At 41.4% G+C, this 16,912-nt stretch overlaps 1 protein-coding gene across 1 annotated transcript; it reads right to left on the minus strand.

Annotated features, from left to right (window-relative positions):
• Positions 1-14,039: 14,039 nt before the first annotated feature.
• Positions 14,040-14,582, minus strand: LOC105861123 (large ribosomal subunit protein eL32). Its single transcript, XM_012746454.2, has one exon. The coding sequence runs from the start codon at positions 14,505-14,507 to the stop codon at positions 14,100-14,102; it is 408 nt and encodes a 135-aa protein (XP_012601908.2). The 5' UTR covers positions 14,508-14,582; the 3' UTR covers positions 14,040-14,099.
• Between the last annotated feature and the right edge of the window lie 2,330 nt (positions 14,583-16,912).

The raw sequence follows: 16,912 nt of genomic DNA on the forward strand, positions 1-16,912 counted from the left end.
GGTGCTGTGCCCACGACCGTGTGTCAGAGGGATTTGAGTGGATGTGGGTGTTATAAACTGAATGTTTCTGTTTTCCCAAAATTCATACTGAATTGAAGCCCTAACCCCTGCCATGATGGTATTTGGAGACGGGGCCTTTAAGAAGCAATTAGGGTTAGATGAGGTTGTGAGGGTGGGCCTCTCATGCTGGGGTTAGTGCTCTTAGAAGCATAGACGCCAGTGAGTTTGCTCACTCTTTCTCCGCCCCATGTGAAGAAACAGCAAGAAGGCAACTGTCTAGAAGCCAGGAAGAGAGCCCTCACCAGAAACAATGCTGGCACGCTGTTCTCAAACTTCCAGCCTCCAAAATTATGAGAAATTAAGTTTCTGTTGTTTAAGCCACCCAGTCTATGGCATTCTGTTACGGCAGCCCAAGCCGACTAAGACAGTAAGTTGGCCGGCTTTTGTCCTTGTTTAGAAAAGTTCAGAAGGTGAGGAATGGGCTTCCTGCCCTCACAGGAGTCTCCAAACCTCAGAGTTCCTCAGCAGGGAGGCCCTAATGGTTAATGCAGGAAGAGTCTTTTCACCACCTCTCCTGGACCCCTTAACCAAGAAAAGAGTGGGTGGTAACAGTCTGTGCATGAGAAACAAGTCCAGGGGCCCAGCACCCTGGACACGGACCAAATACTGTGTTCCACCTGACGGCTTCACGCATCACCAGAGCATGCTTTAAAAACGACCACCACAGCACAATCCTATCCTGATTACAAAAGGAATAATGCACAGTGTAGAAAACATTCTTAAGTATAAAGGGAAAAACACATGTTAATCCTGCCATCCAGAGACAACATGCCATTAATATGTTGTGCGTTTCCCGTGTTTTTAAGGCCTGTATGCAGAGAAATGCCTTTCAGCTCCTCCTCTAGCGGAGCTCGTGCTGCAGATATGTTTCTGTGGTCTGCCTTCTCCTTCAATATTACAGCTGAATTATCTTCTCTTGTCATTAAAAATTCTTTGTAAACCACACTTTAAGGACAGAATAATATTTTATCATCTGGTTGTACTATAATTTATTTAATCATTTCCTATTGTTAGACATTTAAGTAGTTTCTAATGTCACACTACCATAAATAATGCTGCTACATAAATTTTTATTTACCTATATATCCATAAATATTTTATTTTTTCTCTTTTGTAAATTTAAAATTTTTTTTAAATTTCAGCATATTATGGGGGTACAAATGTTTAGATTACATATATTGCCTTTGCCCCACCGGAGTCAGAGCTTCAAGTGTGTCCATCCCCAGACAGTGCTCACCACACCCATTAGGTGTGAATATACCCGTCCCTCCCCACTCCCACCTGCCCGACACCCGATGAATGTTACTGTTACTTATGTACATATAAGTGTTGATTAGTTAATAGCAATTTGATGGTGAGTACACATGGTGCTTGTTTTCCATTCTTGTGACACACCACTTAGTAGAATGGGCTCCAGTTCTGTACAGGATAATGCAAGAGGTGCTAGATTGTTTTTTGTGGCTAAGTGGAACTCCATGCTATACATATACCACATTTATTAATCCACTCGTGTTGATGGGCACTTGAGTTGTTTCCATATCTTTGCAATTGCGAATTGTGCTGCTATAAAAATTCGAGTGCAGATGTCTTTTTTATAGAATGTGTTTTTTTCCTTTGGGTAGATGCTCAGTAAAGGGATTGCTGGATCAAATGGTAGTTCTACTTGTATCTCTTTTTTGAGGCATCTCCATATTGATTTCCACAGAGATTGTACTAGTTTGCAGACCCGCCAGCAGTCTATGAGTGTTCCTATCTCTCCACATCCACGCCAACATTTATTGTTTTGGGACTTTTTGATAAAGGCCATTCTCACTAGAATTAGGTGATATCTGATTGTGGTTTCTATTTGCATTTCCCTGATGATTAGAGATGTTGGGCATTTTTTCATGTTTGTTAGCCATTCATCTGTCAGCTTTTGAAAAGTTTCTGTGCATGTCTTTTGCATGCATTTTTTGATAGGGTTGATTTTTTTCTTGATGATTTTCCTGAGTTCTATATAATTCTAGTTATCAGCCCTTTATCAGATATGTAGCATGTGAATATTTTCTCCCATTCTGTAGGTTGTCTGTTTGCTCTCATGATAGTTTCTTTGGCTGTACAGAAGCTTTTAATTTGATTATTTCCCATTTATTTATTTTTGTTGTTGCTGTGATTGCCTTTGGGGTCTTCTTCATAAATTCTTTGGCTAGGCCAATGTCTATGAGAGTTTTTCCAAACATTTTCTTCTAGAATTCTTATAGTTTCATGCCTTACACTTAAGTCTGTTATCCACTATGAGTTGATTTTTGTGAGGGGTGAAAGGTGCAGATCCTGTTTCACTCTTCCACATGCGGCTATCCAATTTTCCCAGCACCATATATTGAATAAGGATTCTTTTCCCCAGTGTTTTTGTCTGTCACCAGTGTTTTGTCTGCTTTGTCAAAGATGAGATGGTTGCATGAGGGTGGTTCTCAGTTCTGTTCAGTTGGTCTATGGTCTATGTCTCTGTTCTTGTGCCAGTGCCAAGCTATTTCAGTTACTATCACCTTGTAATATAGATTGAAGTCTGGTAAATTGATACCTCGCATATTGTTCTTTTTGCTTAAGATTGCTTTTGCTATACAAGGTCTTCTCTGGTTCCATATGAAATGTAGAATTATTTTTTCTATATCTGTGAAAAATGATGTTGGTATTTTAATAGGAATTGCATTGAATCTGTAGATCAATTTGGGAAGCATAGACATTTTAACAATGTTGATTCTGCCGACCCCTGACCATGGTATGGTTTTCCACTTGTTTACATCCTCTGCTGCTTTCTTCCTCAGTGTTTCATAGTTCTCCCAGTAGAATATTTCTAGTTATTTTATTTTCTTGGTTGCTATTATGAAGAATATTAAATCTTTGATTTGGTTCTTAGTTTGACTCTTGTTGGTGTATACAAATGCTACTGATTTCTGTACATTGATTTTGTAACCTGAGACTTTGCTGAACTTGTTTATCAATTCCAGTAGTCTCATGGCAGAATCTTTGGGGTTTTCTGGATATAAGATCATATCATCAGCAAAGAGCAATAGTTTGACCTATTCTTCCCCCATTTGGATACCCTTGATTTTCCTCTCTTTTCTGATTGCTCTGATTAGGACCACTAAGTTCAATAGAAGCAGTGATAGAGGGCAACCTTGTCTGGTTCCATTTCTAAGTGGGAATGCTTTCAATTTTCCCCATTCAGTATGATGTTGGCTGTGGGTTCATCATATATGGCTTGTATCATTTGTAGTTAAGTCCCATCTATGCCTATTTTGTTAAGTATTCTTATCATAAAAGGGTGCTGAATTTTGTCAAATGCTTTTTCTTCATCTATTGAGAGGATCATATGGTTTTTGTTTTTGCTTCTATTTATGTGGTAACTTACATTTATAGATTTGCATAAGTTGAACCATCCCTGCATCTCTGGGATGAAGCCCACTTGGTCGTGATGAATAATATTTTTGATAAGCACCTGAATTCGGTTTGCTAGGATTTTATTGAGAATTTCTTCATCTATATTCACAAGGGATATTGGTCTGTAGTTTTCTTTTTATGTTGTATTGTTTCCTGGTTTTGGTATCAGGGTGATGTTGGCCTCACAACATGTGAGAGAAACATGTTGGAGAGGATTCTTTCCTTCTCAATGCCGTGGAATAATTTCTGCAGGATAGGCACCAGTTCTCCTTTGTAGGTCTGGTGAAATTCAGGTGTGAAACCATCTGGTCTGGGTCTTTTATTTTTGGGAAGGTTTTTTTATTGCTGCTTTGATTTCAGTACTTGATAGTGGTCTGTTCAGTAATTCTATTTCTTTCTGATTGGGCCTAAGGAGGCTGTGCATTTCTAAGAATTTGTCCATTTCCTCCACATTTTCAAGTTTATGTGCATACAGATTTTTATAATATTCATAGATGATATTTTGTATTTCTGCGTTTTCAGTTGTAATTTCTCCTTTTTCATTCCTGATGGAGTGTATTAGAGTCCTTTCTTTTCTGCTTCTCGTTAATCTAGCAAGAGGTGTGTCAATTTTATTTTTTCAAAGAACCAACTTTGGTTTTATTAATATTCTGTGTAGTTTTGTTTATTATTGATTTCATTTAGTTTTGCTCTGGTTTTTGTTATTTTTTTTCTTCTAATGGGTTTAGGGTTGGTTTGCTCATCCTTCTCCAGTTCTTTGGGAGGATTCATTAGATTGTTAATTTGTGATCTTTCTGTCTTTTGGATGTAGACATTTATGGATATAAGGTTTCCTCTCAGGTCTGCTTTAGCTGTGTCCCACAGATTTTGATAACTTGTGTCTCATTTATCATTTAGTTCAAATTGGTTTCCATATTAATTTCCTTCTTTTTTTAAATTTCAGCATATTATTGGGGTACAAATTTTAAGGTTTTGAATAATGCCCTTGTCCCCCCTCCCCCCACAAGTCTGAGCTTTAAGTGTGACCATCCCCCAGATGGTGCACATCTCACTCATTATGTATGTGTATACCCCCTCCGCCCCCTCCCACCTGCCCAATTCCCAATAAATGTAATCCCTATGTGTCCACTTAGGAGCTGATCAGTTAATACCAATTTGCTGGTGAGTATATGTGGTGCTTGTTTTTCCATTCTTGGGATACTTCACTTAGTAGTATGGGTTCCAGCTAATTTCCTTCTTAATGCAATAATCATTCAGCAGAAGGTTGTTTAGTTTCCATGACTTTGTGTAGAGATGAGAGTTTTGTTGGAGTTGATTTCTTATTTTATTCCACTATGGTCTGAGCAGATGTATGGTGTAATTTCTTTTTTTAAAAATTTGTTGAGACATGCTTTGTGGCGTAGGATATAGTCAATCTTAGAGAATGTCCCATGAGCTGATGAGAAAACTGTATATTCAGTGTTTTTGGGGTAGAATGTTCTCTTAATATCAGTCAGGCACATTTGTTCTAGAGTTCTGTTTAAGTACATTTTTCTTTGCTTATTTTCTGTTTGGAAGACCTGTCCTGTTCTGTCAGAGGGGTGTTGAAGTCTCCAGCTTTTATAGTGTTGCTATGTATCATTTTGTTTAGATTAAGTAGGATTTGCTTTATGAATCTGGGTGCACCCGAGTTAGGTACATATATAGTTAGAATTGTTATATGTTCTTGCTGTATGGTACCTTCCTCATTATATATAACCATCTTTGTCTTTCATTACTTTTGTTGATTTGAAGACTAAGTTATCTGAAACCAGAACTGCTACACCAGCTTTCTTTTGGCTTCCATTTGCATTAAATATCGTTTTTAATCCTTTCTCCTTGAGTCTGAATGCATCCTTGTGGGTTACATGTGTTTCCTGAATACAGCAGATACTTGGCTTGTGTATATTTATCCATTCAGCCAGCCTATGTCTCTTTAGTTGGCAGTTGAAGCCATTCACATTTATTGAGAGAATTGATAAGTGGGGGAGATTTCTGTTCATCCTGTTGAGTTGAACTTTGTTGTTTTGTTCTCTTTCTTGATCTATTGTGGTATCTGGCCTTTGACCTTTAGCTTTTGGATAATTTTACATTGGTGAATGTTTACTGTGCTGATCCATGTATAACACTGTTCTGAGTACTTCCTGGAGGACAGGTCTTGTCTTGGTGAATTCCCTCAGTCTTTGCTTGTCTGAGAAGGTCTTTATTTCTCCTTCATATAAGGAACTTAATTTTGCAGGGTACAAGATTCTAGACTGGGCATTATTCTGTTTGAGAAGAGTGAGAATGGGTCCCAGTCTCTTCTGGCTTGTAAGGTCTCAGTTGAGAAGTCTGAAGTTAGTCTAATAGGTTTTTCTTTGTAGGTTACCTGCCTCTTTCACCTTACAGCTCCTAGGAGGGCCTCTTTTGTGGTCATTTTAGCAAGTCTGATGACTATGTAATGTGGTATCTTCTTGTTAGCAATGAATCTCCCAGGAGTCCTTTGAGCTTCTTGTACTTGGATATCTAGATTTTTAGCAAGGCCTGGGAAATTTTCCTCCATTATATCCTCAAATAATTTATCCAATCCTTGTATATTTTCTTCTTCACGCTCATGGATGCCTATTATTCTCATGTTAGGCCTCTTCACATAATCCCACATTTTTGTTAGCTTTGCTCTTTTCTCTTATTTCCCTGCTCTATCTCTGCAACTGACTTATTTAATTGAAAGGTGTTATCTTCAATCCCTGAGATTCTTTCTTCTGTTTGATCTACTCTATTCTTGAGGGCTTTCCACTGTGTTTTGTAATTTCTTGAATAAATTCTTCATTTCCAGGAATTCTCTTTGATTTTTCTTTAATATTTCAATTTAGTGAATTTTTCTTCCAAGTCCCAGATTTTTTTGTGTGGTTTCTTTGTGTTGGTTATCCATTCTCTTGCATATCATTGAGTTTTCTTACAATCCATGTTCAAAATTTTTCTTCTGTCATTTTAGTGTTCTGAATTTGGTTGATATCCATTGCTAGAGAGCTGGTGTTCCCCTTTGGGGGTGTGCTTTCAGTTTGATTCTTCATACTTCCAGAGTTCTTTCACTGATTCCTTCCCATCTAGAGTAGCTGTTGCTTCTTACCTTTAGACTTTCATTTTGATAATGACACGCCCTATTTAATCTATGAGTCAGTAGGTGGTGTTTGTGGGTGAGATTTGACCACATCCTGTGTGATGAGTCAGTAGATGCAGTAAAAAGAGTGTGAAAATTGACCTCCCTGATAGTAGGTGGCACTTGCTGGGAGGAGCAAGTTGCAATGTTGTTTTTGGGTCCTGTAACCAACTCTTGTTCCTCTAGAGAGGCACTCTAATGCCTCAGGTGGTGGGTGGAGCCCTGGGACTTCCAAGTGTCCTTATTCTCCACTTCAGTGGAGAGTAGGTAGGGGAGTGAGGCTGGGCAGGGCTGGGTTGGGTAAGCCTGTGCTCAAGCTCCACAAATGTTGTTAGCAGGACTCAAAGGTCTGTTCTCTGCTTCTGTGCAAAGCTGCCAGGGAGGGGCTGGAATGGCCCCACTCAGCCAAAAAGTCTGTGTGTGGAGGTGGGGCTGAGTCCTGTAGTCTGGAGAAGACCTTGCTCCTTTCCACCCTCTCCTATTCTGAGGTTTATCCCCAGCCTATGCCAGCAGGCAGGACCTCAAGCCAGTGGCACTCCCCTGACTGTGATGTGAGGTGGGAGGTTCCTTGGCAGGGATTACAGCCTGAGCGAGGAGCATGGCCCTCCCGTGGGAGGAGGGTTGCCCTTTAAGCATGCTGCAGCTAGGACCCACTCTGATCTGCCCCTGAAGGCATACTCACTTGGTATATTAGTTCATAAATATCCCTTCTGTGCCCCCAGGCCATGCAATGGAAACCTGGATGTACGAGATCTGGCCTGCAGGCCTGTCTCCTGCCTAGAGATCAATCCTTGACCCTACCAGGTAGAAGAGTGTTGGTCTCAAGTCACCCATGGGGTGCCCAAGCTGGATCAGACCTGCCTTTCTACCTTGGGATTTGCCCCACTCTCCTGGAGTCGCCAGGCAAGCAATACCTGGGAGGGCTGCGGGAAGGGAGCTCACAGTCTGAGTACCCCCTCAGTCCTCTGCAGGGCTCCAAAAGGAAAGGTGCCTTTCCTTGAAGATGCCTCTGGGTGGTGGCTAAATTGTCTCTCTCAGCAGTTGTGAGTAGGGGAGGGGAAGGGGAGAGTGAAGCAATATGGAGAATGAAGCAATATGGTGCCTGCCTATGTGCTCGGGTCTGCAGTCCAGGAGGTGCCCTTAGGGAGCTGGGAGCCTGGCGCCCTGTACACAAGAGGCTCACTGCTCACTGGTGGCAGCATCTCTGGACTTGTGTTAGCAGGTCTGTCTAGCAGCTCAGGAGCCCACCAGCAGTCCTTAGATGCAATGGAGGGGAAATTCAACTGCTCCACCCACCCTTGTCACTGGTTTCCAAGCCTCTTGGGGTTTAAACCCTGCCGATACCTTTCCCCTTCCAGTTCTGCTCTACAATTTCTAATACAATCTCCTGTAGTTTCAGGCACCCTTCCTTCTGACCCTCATTCGATCTGTGTTTGTCTGCTTGGTTGTTTTTTCCTTTTCATCTAAAATTTGTCTTTCTTGCAGTGACACTCTGGCTGGCAGTTTTTCTCATCCACCATCTTCCCCTGATTATTTTCTTAAAATGGATTTCTAGAAGCAGGGTTGGTGGAATTGAGCACATGAGCCATGTTAGGGCTCATTACCCATACTAAGTGGCATATGTATAAGAATACCCATCTCACCACATGCTCACCAGCACTAAGTATTGTGTCTTTGTAATCTTTTGATAATATATTATAATACTTCTTTGAGAGTTACCTCAAACCCTAATGAGGAATAATTGGGTTTTGATGATCTGGTTTTGGAAGAAAAACAAGTAGAAGAAATGTTCTATTGACTTTGATATCAGCCAGAATTAGATATTTGTTTTCACAAAGTAAAATGCTATTATGTTTAACTGCAATTTGTGACACTAACTTGTGGCTAGCAAAATAAATTAAGGAGAGGTTTGAACAGCCCAGCTTTATAGAATAGAGAAGCAAAAGGGTCAGCAAATACCAATATTTATTGAGTAGGTTAAAGGAACCTGCTCTTAACATGCAATACCATATTTATTCTTTAATCCCATGAAATAATGTTATTACTAGCTCTGCAGACAGGAAAACTGAGACTGAGGCTGAGAGAGAACTCATAATTGACCCAGGTCACTCAAGTAGTAGCTGTGCAGCCAAGAGTCAAACCCAAGTCTGCTCCAGAGCAAACACCATTACCTCAGGCTGCAGTGCACCTAATGGATGGAAGTAAAGGTGAAGTGGTCTGCAGGTAGGCTCTCTTGTACAGAATAAAATAGCCCCATACAATCTGCTTATGTACAATCTGAAGATCTACAATCTTCAGAACTTTCCACCATAGAACAGGAGGGAAATCCTCATTTAGAAGTCACCTAAATTATCATCTGCTGAAAACATCAATGAATCAAAAATAATGGTGTACATTTTTATGTACTGACTTTCTAAAAACATACACAAAAATTAAATGCAAAAAAATTCCACCAAATGAAAAATATGTGTTAAAGGGGAATTTTATTCACAGAGAGCTAAAACAAAAGAAATCCCATATTTTATGGTTGTAAGTAGTTTATGAAATGCCTAGTTGCTCTACAACATGGACATGATTATTTACAATATATCAAAACATATAAAATACTGACTCATAGAAAATAAAAATAATTCTCTGAAATAATTTGGTGATGCAAATCTGGAACTTCACTCATATAATTTAAAGTTATATTCAGAAGATGGGAAACATTGATTCTACTGTTGGGAAGAGAGACTTGTTGGTAATGATTTAGGAAGGGACCAAGCAGAGACCCAAGTAAAAAGTGGACCAAGAGATTGCTGACATGGCTTTAATGCTTTTTGCCAACTATTCTGAAAAATTGCTTAAGAAAAAAGGTGATTATTTATCTTTCTCCTCTCTTGATAAAGTGAGCTGTAGCAAGCTATATCCCTGTCAAGACTACCCCGGACAGGGAGCTTAGATACATTGTTGGCTGCAAAATGTTAGCAGAAAGAGAAGAGTTTGATAATAAGTGCCTTGGACGTCAGGCTGGGTCTTATTCCTTCCTTGGGAATCAAGCCTGTCTGCCTACCTGCCTGCCTTTCTTTTCTCCTTTCTTCAACTGCTCTACTTTGAATTACAAGTAGGAACATATCATCTTAATATAAAGCCCAAAATCTTCAATACAATTTATAAGGCTGTGGTGACCTTCAACTGACTTTCCCGGCCTAATTGGCCAATATTTCCTTTCATTTTGGTCATCTAGTCACATGGGCCATTTTCCAGGCTCTCAAAGATGCCATCTACTACAGGGCCTTTGCACATGCTGCTTCTTATGCCGAGAATGCTCTCCCCAACCCCATTCCTCTCAGCCCTTCTCTTATCAAGGTAACTCCTATTTATTTATGAAGCCTCAGTTTAATCCCCAGCTGAATTTCCATTTCTTTGGGGAGAACTTCCCTGTTTTTCCAGGTTGGATCAAGCTTCCTATTATAATTTCTCAGAGCACCATGAGTCCTTCCTGTCAGTTACCATTGTGCTTTCATATTTATTTGTGTGATGATTTGATTGTTTTTCCAATCATCTGGTTAATACTATGATTAATCCTATGTGTCTAACACAGAATTTGGTGACCATAATATTTGGTGAGTAAAAGGAATGGACGAATAATTAATTTTCCATTTTATCCCCAGGAAAACTTTTGTTCAAGACTGATAGTCAAATGAAAATATTTTTAATAAAGCAAAAACTGAAAGAATTCTTACCAACTCACTGAAGAAACTCCTAAAGACTACACTTCAGATACTAATGAAAATGAGTCCAGATCATAGAAGGTCTGAGACACAAGATATTGGCAAATATGTTGGAAAGTCTAAACAAATACTGACCATATAAAATAATAATTACAAAGTCTATTTTAGAAGATTCAACAGCTAACATACTGGTCAAAAAAAAGAGCACATGCATTAGGAAAAGGATAACAAAATGATCTAAGAATGTCACATTGAGAATAGGATCAAAATACTGATTAATATTAAGCATAAATGCTTAGGGTAGCCATATTATAAAAAAGATGTAGGAAATATACTCTCCAAAACAAAAATGGTGGGCATGGAATAACAAAAAGAAAACAAAAATCAATGCAAAAGGACAAAAAAAAATAAAAATAAACAAAAGAAATGAAAATAGGACAAATAGAAAGCTCAAAACATTAATAACAATGATCACAATCAATATAATGAACTGAACTCTTCAGTTAAAAGACAAAGATTGTCAGACTGAAACTCTGGGTGTTTAAAAGAAACGCTCAAAACCTACAGACACAGGGCAATTGGATAAAAAGATTGAAATAGATGAATAACAACCAAAAGAAGACAACAGTAGCCATATTAATGCCAAACCCAATAGATTTTGAGGTGTAAAACATTATTAGACATGAAGAGGGATACTATTAAATATATAATAATGAAAGTTTCCATTCAGCAAAAAATATCAAGTGAACAAATGAGTGAACTGCAACCACTTCATTTGCATCTTCGAGTCCTTGGGAAAGACATACATAGAAAGGGGAAAGCCCTGTTTAGTTTGGTTGAGGCTGCATCACCATGCGAGGAGCATGTGATCTCCTTGACCTCTTTCCTCCGGCAGAAAGACCTCCTTGCACTCAGCGTGGCTTCATTTCCCTCAGCTGCTAGCCAGGCAGTCTGACTTCTGCTACTGTTTGGCACAGTTCCTTAAGCACCATCACTTAATTCCCCAACTGTTTACCCAAATGTCACTGGTCCCTTGTTCTTGCAGTCCCAGGTCAGAAACCTAAAGTAACCTAAATGCTGTGTGCCAAATATCTACCTTCAGATTCTCCCTCATCCCTGAGCTTCACCATGTGAAACCACGAGTCCAATTGAGATTCTTTAGACTCTTAGATTCTTTCTTCATTCATTTCTTTATTCATTCATTCATTCAGCTAACACTTTTGCACACTCACTAGATGCTGGGCACTGTCCTAGGTACACAGGGAAAAGTCCCTGAGAGTCCCCAGTCTGACTCCTGGGAGCTAGCCTAGACCGATCCTATTACATCCTGGGGGTTGAGGTGTGTGATAACAAATTGCCAAACTGCTGAGTGATCCTGGACCCTTGGAAGCTAAAACTTTTCCCAGCTTCAGGCACGAAGGTAGCCCTTAATTAACAGAGATCCATTCCCAAGTTTTCAGGAGGGTAATTACGAACATGTCAATCATTATTTCATTTATACATTTTTATATTTTTAAAAACCTTTAATTATTGCAAAAAGAATTCACATTTGTCATAAAAACTATTAGCACAAAAGATTAATAAAATTGAAAACTAATTCTGCCACTTAAAGATAATTACTGAGAACATTTTGGTGCACTGCTTTTTTTCTTTTCATATACACACAGGAATGATTTTACCTGCTCATTTCCATTGTGAGATAGGACATTCAGTCTGAATTCAAAAAGAAGAGGAAGCAGCCTTCTATTTTGCAACCTTTGCTGTTCCCAGGATTAACTACGTTTTGATATTAAAATGTTACAAAATTAACAGCACACTAAATACTTTCAAATGATTACTTCCAAAAGAAAAGAAACTCTAGCTATTGTCTATTATCACATAGCAAATCACAAAGTCACCCCTAGACATCACGAAATAAAGCATTGAAAATGGCATTACCCCCAAAGGAGACATGCTTGCATGTCTGAATATCTCATTAAAATTCTCCTCTCTGGTGACAAGATCACTTAACATGAGGTCTACCCTCTTAACAAAATTTTAAGCATCCAATAAAGTGTTGTTAACTATGGGCACAACGTACAGCTGATCCCCAGAACTTATTCGTTTTGCACGACTGAAACTTTAAAAACTCCCAGGTTATGCCTCTTCCCAACCCCTGGTAACTACTATTCTCTGTTTCTATGAGTCTGAGTATTTTAGATACCTTATGTAAATGGCATCACGCAGTATCTGACCCTCTGTGACCGGCATATTGCACTTGGCATAATGTACCCCAGCTTTATTCACGTTATCTCACATGGAATGATTTTCTTCTTTTTAAAGCTGAATAATATTCATTCCATTGTATGTACATACCAGTTTTTCTTTATCCATTCATCCCTCGATGGACGTTTAAGTTGCTTCAACATCTTAGCTATTGTGTATAGCACTGTAATGAACATGAGAGTGCAGACATGTCTTTGACATCCTGATTCCGATTCTTGTGGGTGTATGCCTGGGAGAGGGACTGCTGGGTCACATGGTACTTCTAGGAATTAACCCCCACAGTCAGTCCTGAGCCCTGAGACTCCACTCCCACCCACCCCCAAACTGTGCTGACAATGGGCAGACAGCTGGGCCAATCAGATCCCCTCTTTTGGGAACAGCGTGCCCAAGCTGAGAGTCAGGGACCTGTTCTAGGTACACAGAGAAAATCCCCTGGGAGTCCCCAGTCTGATCCGGGACCTAGCCTAGACAGCTCCTGTTACATCCTGGGGTTTCGGTGCGTGATAACAAGTTGCCAAGCGAGCGCAGGTTTCTAAATGGCTGCTGCAGTCTCACCTGAGGAGCCTGGGAAAAGGGCTCCCAGGACCCACTCCAAACACAGGTATCAGTCTGAATATCTAAGGGAGGGCCGTAGGGTCTGCATTTTACCAATATCCTTGTCTGAAGTTCTGTCAAATTTGGAAACTACAGCAAGTGGGAATTCATGAATTCCTGACCTGAGATGCCCAGGGCCACCCCTCTTCTTCCCTTGGATTCCAGGAGACACGTCAACATTCTTCCAGCTAGGTTGTGTCTTCTTTACTGGAGCTGGAATGGAATTCTGTAATTTCAGTTTAGAAAAAACCAAAAAACCTTACCGAATATGGTCCAGAAGCGGACACTCTGAACACCTACAGCGGTGCAGCCCTCGGTTTTGCAGTCCTTGCTCTTCCTGTGGCCCATCTGCCTCCCCACGGAGCATTTCCCTTGCTTGGGCGCTTCACATTCAAGGAGAGGCGTGCACAAGAACAAGACACTTGACCTGAGATTTTGGTTTGTAAATTCCAGGGGAAACTGCTCCCTGCATGCTGCATGTCTGACCTAGTGCAACCCACTATTGACTGCAGGTGCTTGTACTAGTTAAAGACAGTGAAAGTCACAATTTCTCTTTTAGATTTGTGTTGAGCCTCCAGTGGAAGTAAGCATGGTTCTAGGCTGGTGCTGTCCAGTAGAACTTTCCACAATGAGGGAAAATCTTATAGCTACATTGTCATTTCAGGTGTGGCTACTGATCACTTCAAATGTGGCTAGTTCAACTGGGGAATATTTTATTTTAATTAATTTAAATTTAAATAGCCACAGGTGGCTAATGGCTTCTGTATTGGACAGTGCAGTTCTAGATACTTTACCTAATTGGTTCTGCAAGGCAAGAAGCACCAGCTTAGTTTTTTTTTTTTTTTAATTTTTATGGTTTTATTGAAACACAAAATGTGCGTACGCGCTGTCTATTCATTTTCTTCACTGCGCAGCCTGGCATTGGGATTGGTGACTCTGATGGCCAGCTGGGCTGCTCTTTCCACAATGGCTTTGCGGTTCTTGGAGGAAACGTTGTGAGCAATCTCCGCACAGTAAGATTTGTTGCACATCAGCAGCACTTCCAGCTCCTTGACATTGTGGACCAGGAACTTGCGGAAACCACTGGGCAGCATGTGCTTTGTTTTCTTGTTGCTCCCATAACCAATGTTGGGCATCAAGATCTGGCCCTTGAATCTTCTCCGAACCCTGTTGTCAATACCTCTGGGTTTCCGCCAGTTATGCTTAATTTTGACATATCGGTCTGACTGGTGCCTGATAAACTTCTTGGTCCTCTTTTTGACGATCTTGGGCTTCACAAGGGGTCTGAGGGCGGCCATGATGCCGAATAGGAGATGGCTGCCACCTCCGTAGGCACCGCCAAGAAGAGAGCCAGCTTAGTTTTATAGATGAGAAAAAATGACTGAGAGAAGGAAAAATGACATCCCTGAGGTCACCAAATGAGAAGTCGAGGATTCAAACCCAAATTGAATCCCTGGTACGATAACTGCTTCACACACACACAGTATGTGTAAAACTTTGACAGGGGATAAAATAAAACTGAACTTCCCATCTCTTAGGCATCAGCTCTGTTTTAGTTACAAAGCCAAAACAAAAAGGAAAGCCACGAAGCAGGACGCACACTATCAATTCCGCCTAACCACGTAGACTGTCCAGCCGGCGGGCTTGGCTTTCTCTTCCAGCCTTCTGGCTCAACATGGGCTTTGTGGTTGAGCATGTTTTATTGCGCGCCGAAAACTCCAAGATAGCTCAGCCTCCAAGAACAAAAGTGATTGCAGGGTGAAGAGGGAAGGGAGCCAGGAGGCCGTCCTTCCCTCCGGTCTCCGAGGGCAGACCCCACGGGGCTGAGAGCGGCCTGGGGCCTGCAGGACCCGCACCCTGGGGACAGGCCTACTCCGGCCGCCCTGCGGCGCCTGCGCCCAGAGAAAACTCCATTTCTAACAGTTACGCCAGCCATTTAAATCACATTACACTGTAAGTGGATATACAAATTGTCAGCCCTAATGAAATTTAGGAGGAAGCAGTGGGAGAGGTGAAAACACTTAGAACTGGTTTTTTGGTTTCTGAGACTCGAAATCAAGTGGTTTAAACTGCTAGTTGAAAACGTGCTTGGAGTGCGGTTTTTCTGCCAGCACATGGAGGCCGCCCTGGGAATTCGCAGTTGAGCCTTCATCCCTGGTTCCCCCAGAACTGCGGCACGGATAGACCTTGATCCAGACATTGAGCTCCTCGAGGAAGGAGAAGGTCTTACTCATCTCTGCACCCAGCAAAAGACCTGGCACACAGAGGCACTAGGGAAATGTGGAATGAAAGAATAAACCCAGACAGCCCCATGCATGGCCTGAATGGTGAAAGTCAGAAGAGGCCCTGGGAAAGGAAATCCACCTCGATGCCAGAAATCCCTCCACGACAGAACGCTGGCGGGGGCAGGAGGAGGCAGGGGCGAGAACTGCCCTCTGTCCATCTACTCTCTCAACAAACACAGGCTCATGAGACAGGGAGCTGAATAGTGTACTAGGCTAACTAATGAATTATCTGCCACTAAATAATTTATCAAGCTCTTCTCTCCAGGGCAGAAGAGGTCCCAGAAGAAGTGAGGGCTTGTGGATTAAGATAATAATATAATAGCTACCATTTATGGAGTGATTGCTTGTGCCTGCCACTGCACAAACCCCTTCCTGTGTAACCCTCACAAAACCCCTGCACAGTGGAGAGGGTTTGCCCCTTTTACAGATGAGGAAATGAAATATCAGAAAGGTCAAGAAACTTGCTCAAGATTGTGCAGGTGTTTCTGATTCCAAAGCTTGCAGTTTTCCTGTTCTCCCACCCCACGCTGGATGGGGCGCTGGGGCGGGACGTGGCGGGTGTGTGAGTGTATACAGGAGGCGGCCACTCCAGAGAGAAGCTTTTGCTGCATCATTTTCTGTTGCTGGGCCAGAGCAGTGTGGGCCAGATTTCATTTGCATTAATTTTATTCCCAAATGTCAGGATTTAAGGTCCTATTCTCCACTGTGATATAGCATCAACTTCCTGCTGAACAAGAAATCAAACTCACTCTGTGACCTCATTCAAACCATTGTGCACATGTCCAGGAATGAGGCCCAGAGAGGAGAAAGGGTTTGCCCAGAGTCACACAGCAAAGTGGTGGCCAGAGTGGGACCAGAATCCTGACAGTGAAAGTCCTTGGGACAATTATGAAGTCCGAGTCCAGGATTTTCTCAGCCTTGGCTCCTGTACAAGAGGTGACCTCCTTGGCTGACACGCCCTGCGACAGTCCAGTGACACAAGAACAAGAACACAGAGGAGGAACTCTGAGGTAGCCTCAACTGGAAAAATAGGCCAGGTGACTCTGGGTCGGGAATTAAATGTCTGGTTCCTAGCGTTTCTACTATAGCTTTCCATTTTCTTCTTCCCGCCACTCCCAAGGCACTGCCACCTAGAGGTGGTAAATGGCAAGGGCGGTCTAATCAGAGACCTGGCTTTGCTTCTTACCGGTTCTGTAGTTCGAGAAAAGATACGTAATCTCCTGAGGCTTCTATTTCCTCATCTGTAAAATGGGGAGACTGTCCCTTTCTGCATATGCCACAAGATCAAACAAAATAATGTGAATAAAATTACTCAATGACAAGCCCAATAGATGTAAGTGCTTAGGGAATGGGAGCAGTTACTAATACACCTGTGTTGCAGTTGCACAGGTGTAACTATTTCCATTATATAGGTAAGA

This window comes from Microcebus murinus, chromosome 1, assembly GCF_040939455.1.
Source record: "Microcebus murinus isolate Inina chromosome 1, M.murinus_Inina_mat1.0, whole genome shotgun sequence".
In the NCBI taxonomy this organism is placed as follows: Eukaryota; Metazoa; Chordata; class Mammalia; order Primates; family Cheirogaleidae; genus Microcebus; species Microcebus murinus.

Excerpts from the sequence above, each read along its gene's own strand:
- LOC105861123 (XM_012746454.2), bottom strand. The coding sequence starts at position 14,507 with ATGGCCGCCCTCAGACCCCTTGTGAAGCCCAAGATCGTCAAAAAGAGG.